At 37.6% G+C, this 7,095-nt stretch overlaps 1 protein-coding gene across 1 annotated transcript in view; it reads right to left on the bottom strand.

Annotated features, from left to right (window-relative positions):
- LOC107102231 (structural maintenance of chromosomes protein 6-like) overlaps positions 1–7,095 on the bottom strand; it is a 42,518-nt gene that overhangs the window by 14,964 nt on the left and 20,459 nt on the right. Inside the window, exons 15-17 of the mRNA XM_015401446.1 lie at positions 4,026–4,227; positions 3,828–3,942; positions 3,568–3,728 (exon numbers count right to left, since the gene is read on the bottom strand). Of these exons, the coding sequence (XP_015256932.1) occupies positions 3,568–3,728; positions 3,828–3,942; positions 4,026–4,227 (478 nt within the window). The remainder of the gene's footprint in view (positions 1–3,567; positions 3,729–3,827; positions 3,943–4,025; positions 4,228–7,095) is intronic.

Here is a 7,095-nt window from a genome sequence, read left to right on the forward strand (position 1 = left end):
AGAAGGTAGGTGATGCGGACGTGTTGGAAGACATTTTGTCCCGTAACGCTCGCCGTACTGTTGGGGGGGAGAAGCGGTGGGGGGGAGATGTTCATGTTGCTACAGTATGCAGTCTGACCACTAGATGTCGCTAAAAGTTACACACTGTAGCTTTAAAGGAAGTCCTGACTTTTATCATTGCCACCATGATGGAGCGAGAGAGTAATGCTCCTTTTATAGCCCTTATAAGGAGTTATTCACAGACAAATCGAAGCAGCATATTTAGCCACTAGAGGCACTAGTCCTATATATTCAAGCATCAAATCCTGTCATATTGCAAAATTAAACCATCTCCTTCTGAGTTTTGGAATCTGCCAGCAGACCCCTTTGGACCAGCAGACTGAGAAGTCATGCAGTAACTTGTAAAGACAAGCAGATATTTACCCCTCTAGATTGAATCTGATGTCAGAGAACCAAACATTCGTCTCATAATCAGATTTTTCAAGGCAATTTTGTTTTAATTTCCTCTGCACCAACCACAAGCATGTACATGTTTCCCTCCAGGGGTTCGCTGTTTTCATGACTTTGAAAGCTAACCTTTCACTGTCACAGGATTTAACTGTTGTGTAGAAAGTGCTTACTTGGGGTCTATCTGAATGTGTCATTTCCTACCCATAACATGTTCCTGTTGACTATAGAATCAGGATGTGGAAACTACAATTTGCCTAATTTGGAATCAGCTTTTTTTATAATCAGCATGCTCAGATCTGTGTGGTCGCAGTAACTCTCTCTTCCCTCCTGTGTGGCTTTAAGCGCATTTCCACCATGGGCACAAGTGCAGCTGTGTCTGTGAAGCTTGATGCCTTCAGTTCAGCGGGTAGCCATACTAAGAAACTACAATGCCACACAAGCAAAGACTGAAGGACAAACCCATATCCTGCCAACAATATGGGGAATAAACATTTGAAAAATGTAAGCATTCCACTTTCCACCTAAAGGTTGCGATCCAGAACAAACTTGCGCCCCCCCATGATGCACTCATACAGAGTGGTTTATGTGCATTTACGAGGAAAGAGGAAAAAGGTGAAGCAGACGGTGAGGTGGAGAATTGAAGCTAGATTGCAGAATAATTCCTTTCAGACATTTAATGCGATTTAATATGAAGCTTGTTAAACAAAAGAAGGTCGATGCACATAGCTCCAGCTTTTAAAAAAAGGGGAGGATGCAATTACATTTGGATAGCCAGCAGTCTATGGTAGTATTTAATATATATTTATAAAATTAAAGGAATATATAAGTAATATATTTAATAGCGGTGAACAATGGACGTGGCCTGAAGCCAAAGGTATTTTATTAAACATCTGAAAAACTACCCTTTCTTGCACATATTAAATCTTATGCCATTTTTTGGGTCTTTTTCTCCAACTAAAGCTGTTAACCACTCTGGGGTTTCTGGAAACCGGCTCTTATGAGCTCAAATTCCCTCACATGTGTTAAACATAATCAGCAATTAATTAACTCTGTGACTGAAGCCACTTTTCTGAACAGAATTATTCATTAAATTGATCCATATCGCTGATATAAACAGCCAGTGCAATGAACAATCTATTATTGTTATTAGGATCAGTCCACACATCAAACTCTCTTACACTTGATAAAACTTTTTGTATTTGTAAGGCCTCTACTCTAAGCTTTTTTTGTTTTTGCTCTCTTTGCTATGGTTGCCATGGTAACCATAAAAAACATCGATCAGCTGGCTTATTTAAATACACCTCATACTGTTAAATATGGGCGGGTAGAGCTGAACATTAGCCTGGTTTTGTGCGTGCGCCTGGTTTAATAAATCTTTAATATCTTTTCTGTTCGCCATTTCGGGATTTTGGCCATGTGACTTCTTTTACTATAGATTGCACACAATCCTTGATAAATAAGATCCCAAAATCTATGATTCAAAAAAGTGTGGATTCAGGGAAATGAAATTACTCAGGGTAAAATTATGCAAAAATGCGAGGATAGCTTTCAAAATGAGGAAATAGTTAAAAGTCACTGCAATGAAATAAGATTTCCTCCTACGAGACTCATCTGACAGACTTTAAACATTAATGATTTTGGATTATGACCAACATCCTCTGAATTAAAGTCTGTTTTAATTAACTTCTGGAGCTTAACGGTTATGAAATGTTCATAAATTATGTCTTCAGACGGCTAAATATAAACCTTTTATATTTAGCCATCTTTTTTTTTCCTTTTCTTTCTTCCGGGAGTCACACTGATAATTAAAAACTTTTTTTACCAACACATATCCACACCTGATGAAGCAGAGCATGGCTTCTAAACAATCTACGGTAATTCATTCACTAGACTCGTTTCATGTTTTTTTTAACCCTTTATCGTTGTGGTGGATCATTCTACCTCCACCACAAAGTTTGAATAGTTTCATAGTTCTGCAGATGCTGATCAGCTGGAGGAGGAAGCAGTCAGGAACAAACCAATTTACAAGAACTGAGGGGGGAAGTTTACTTGAGTTATTATCAACTTAATATTCAATTAATTATGCTAAGTTAAAGAGTTATTTTTATTTATGTTTTAGTTTTGTATGGATTTTTTATTTACTTATTGCTTCACTGTTATATTGTGCCTCCCTCATGTAGTGAGTTTAGCTTATTCCACCCCTATTAAAGCAGCCTCTGCTCTTTATCAGTTAGTTCCTGTTCAGTTGACCTCAGCTAATTTGGGCCCAAAATCCAGATTATTTATTATTTAAGCTATTTTGTATTGCTTTTGAGCCTTGGTGAAATATTTTTGACACTATTAAATGACATTTTTTTTAACATCTTTTGTCCTTATTTAAGTTTGGTTCCCTTACAATCGTTCAAGTTAGCATCTCTGCTAATTTTGATTTAAACATCACTTTTCAACAAACGTCTGCAGAGTCTGCAGTCCAAACCAAAAATAAATATGAAAAACAAATAAATGTATATAAAAATGTCTAAATTAATGCATCATTTAATATAAATATTAATAAATACATGTATATACATTAATAAAACATAAATTCATATCTATGTTTTGTCAGGAAAAGTGATCATTTGGTTTGTTTCTCATATTTCTCCATTTATTTAAGACTTTATTTGTGTATTTACTCCTTTTTTGTACATTTATAAAAAAATTGTATTTATAATTTCTTTTCTTATTTTTTAGTCATATTTAGGGTAAATTACGCATTATAGTAACCTTACATTAGCTTTGATTTTTGCCATTAAAATATATATATATTTTTTATAACTAATAAGGGCTTGCCCTGTCCTCCAATGACACTTGACTTGACATTTAGAATTTCAAAGTATTTCACTGAGCGCCCTATAAAGGGTTAAATCATGCTAGACTCTTCTGCAGAGGTCTGTGTCCTCAGATTGCAGCAGATCTCCTAAAGGAGGAGTCGCTCTGAGCCAGAGAACAGTTTGAAACCCAACACTGAAAACAAATAAACAGCTAAGGTGAATAAATGGTTCCAGTATATTAAGATCTGGAGGAATAAAAAGTACCCTATGGATGCCCTCTGGAATGAATACAGCTCACAGCACTCACTGTATTTCGGTCTCGATATCCCCGCTGAGGTATTTGGCCATGCTGAATTCAGAGGTATAGTAGCGGTTTGGGAACACCTGATCTCCCTCTGCTGTGAAGGCTTCACGGCAGTTTTTTGGAGGCCGCCCTCTCTGCATGATCTTCCTCGCCTTGTCTTTTTCCTGAAAGCACACATCAACACGTATTATAAAGCAGAAGGTGGAGAAACAAAAAAAACCCAGAGACACTGAATTAAAAAAGGGATTCAGAAAGATGCTAACTTTGATTATGAGAATGGTTTCTATCCCCCTCATATCAACCAGGGAGTTTAAGATGACCGGAGTTGTTGCTGTGATCGTGTCCAACACGGTTTGGTAATCTGGATGACATGCCTTTCTGTAAATATTAGAAAAGAACATTATAATCAAACAGACTGCATTAAACAAATACAAACCTCAAAAACGAAATCAATATCCTACCGTCCGTGAACGTTGTAGAGTTTATCAGAGAAGGAGCTCACAATGATCTGTGGTCTGTTGCCTTTAGGGTAAAAGCGAGACATCAGCCCCTGCAGGACCGACTCGTCTTTGTAGTTGTCACAGCAGAAGGCCTTCATAAAGCTCCGCAGACAGCACTCCACAGCCACAGCCAGAGAGGGGTCCTTCATGCTGATGCACGCCCCTGCATCCAAATACAGACTCAAGTTAGCATTGATGTGTAGAAATGTTAAAAAACGGATTAGGATTATTTTACAAAGCCACAGACTTAGATGCATCTTTCATATGAGTATTATTTATGCCACAAACCAACACTATGTAATCTAATAGTGAAAATAATGCAAGGGTTTATATTATATATATTCAATTACTAAGACTGCTAAATGTGGTGTGCATCAGTATTGAGAACCCTTAACTTCACTGTTCAATTGCTTTTAGAAGCTAAGCAACTGGTAATGAAATGCATCTGTGTAACATGCAGTCTCAACATAATGAAGACCAGGGAAAACACCACAGGAGTGGCAACTTTATCTTAAACGGGGACATAGAAGTGGGTCAGAGTTGATGGGAACTTTTTGGAGCCGAAAACTGGGCAATATTGGAGGAAAACTCTGAATCTGGGTTATAGGTTCATCTGCTGGAACGACAATGAGCTTTAACACTTTTAAAACAAAGCATCTTCATCCGTTAGAATGTATAAATCAAAGTCCAGACCTTAATAATATGAATCTTTAATGATCACACGGTTCAATCATATTTAGCTTAAGCTGATGATCTTAAAGAAATAAACAGTTAACCCTGACTGGTAGAAAAACCAACTGAAAGACTCGTAGTAGTAAATTATAGTGAACTGTACAGACTTATTATTCACTAAGACAGGAGTTCCCAACCACCGGGCCTCGGCCCGGTACCGGTCCGTTGGTCATTTGGTACCGGGCCACACAGAAAAAATATATATATATAATTTATCGACAATCAGAGTCTGAGTGATGTTTTATTTTTGAAAAATATAAAAAAAAAAATTGGTATTCTCTCCCAATTACATCAGTGGGTGCCCCTGTGCCTCTTGACGCAGGTTAATTCAGTTCAAGACTCATCCTATCTATAACATCCTATCTTTGTGAAGCAGGATTTTTATGCAGTTGCAGCGACCAAAGCAAAGCTACGGAGCAGACTGGACATCAGGAGCACACTTCGTCTGTCATTTTCTCCGATTAAGTCTAGATGGGACCGGCTTGTTCAGGAGAAACAAGCTCAGGGCTCCAACTAATTCAACATAATAGTGAGTTTTATTTTTATGCTGTTTGTATTTGCTTTTATGCCAGTCGTATTATTTTATTTGATCGTATTTACCCCCCAGACTTTAAAGGGCGGTCCGTGAAAATATTGTCTGACATATTACCGGTCCGTGGTGCAAAAAAGGCTGGGGACCGCTGACCTTAGAGTTTCTGAATATAAATGCGCTCCACACTTTTCAGATTCCTATTTGGGGGGGGGGGGGTGAATCACTTTTCTTCCATCTCCCCATTATGTGGCGTCATGTTCCCGTCCGTCACATAAGATTCTGAGATGTTTGTGTTTGAAACATCGCAAAATGAATTAAAATCCTTAATTAGTTTTCTGTAACATTTAGGGTCAAAACTAACGATTATTTTAAAATCGATTAATCTGTCAATAGGCCTGTCGCGATAATCAATAAATCAATTAATCGCACGATAAATAAAAATTATCCACGTCATTTAATTTATCGGCTATATCGTCTCTAACTGTGTTTGTCTCCTTCTATTGATGACGCTGGATGAAAAGGCTGAACTCCGGTGCTATCCACTGACCCCGCCCCTTCCTCATTTTTGAGGAGGGAGGAGGAGTGGACCATCGCTCATCGATCATCATTTTGTGCTTCTGCAGCTTTAGAGCCCCATGAGGAGTTAGAGGAGTTAGCGAGGTAAAAAAAAACCCACATCATATGTTGGAGGAAAAAGCTCGAAATGGAACTGGTTTGAAAGCCAAGTGCAACAGCCGCAGTGTGGGAGTATTTCGGATTCAAACCAAATGACTGAGGCGAACTGCTGAACCTATGCGAGCCAGTATGTCGCATTTGTCATAAAACAGTAGCAACAGAGAGCAGCAATACAACAAACCTACACATGCAGCTAAAGCACAACCACCCAGCAAAGTTTCTCCAGCTGGAAACAAAAAGTACAAGCGGTGGCCCGTCTGCGTATTCAAGTTCGCGACAGTCCACCATCACTGAAGCAATTAATCGACAGGCAGCATAAAAAAAGGACGGAGCAAAGTAACGCACGCTCACAGAAAGCGTAGTTCATTTAATTGCTAAAGAGACGCTTCCATTTAATATTGTTGAAAAGCCGACATTTCGAAATATGTTGCAGACATTTGATAGACAGGATGAACTCGCCAGAAAGCATACGTATCACCAACGTGATATTTTGTACATACGTTTTTATTTTTACTGTGGTTTTATCTTGTGTTTAGATTTTATTCAAGTGTATTTTAAGTTAACAGAGACTGAGAGTCCATTTGATTTTTATTTCTCGTTTTATTTTGTTAACCAGTTCCAGTGTTAAGTGTTCTGTTGAAAATAAAGTGTGTTTATCTTTGGCAGGAAAATACATGCATTATTACGTCATTTCCATTAAATCAGTGTAAAAAGGTCTTCAAACAATATTATCGTTTATCGCAATAATTGTTGAGACAATTAATCTTTCTGCAAAATTTGTTATCGTGACAGGCCTATTTGTCAATAATTTTTTTGATTAATCGAATAATAATCGATTTTTCTTTAAGGTTCCTTAAAGGAGGTTTTTCTACAAAATGAAAACAGGTGAAATAAAAAACTTGAGGAGTTCTGGATAGAGCATACTGACAGAGAAAAAACTATTTAAATGGAAAATGTTTATATATATTTTTTTTTTACAATTTTGATATAGCTACTGCTCTAAATGGGTCGCTCTGTCAGCTGAAGGCAGATTTTACAGTCTCTATTCTCTAGTTAATGATTGCCACAGGTTTGCCTGCTGTATCTAAAAGT

This window comes from Cyprinodon variegatus, unplaced genomic scaffold (assembly GCF_000732505.1).
Source record: "Cyprinodon variegatus isolate N-32 unplaced genomic scaffold, C_variegatus-1.0 Scaffold1219, whole genome shotgun sequence".
Classification (NCBI taxonomy): Eukaryota; Metazoa; Chordata; class Actinopteri; order Cyprinodontiformes; family Cyprinodontidae; genus Cyprinodon; species Cyprinodon variegatus.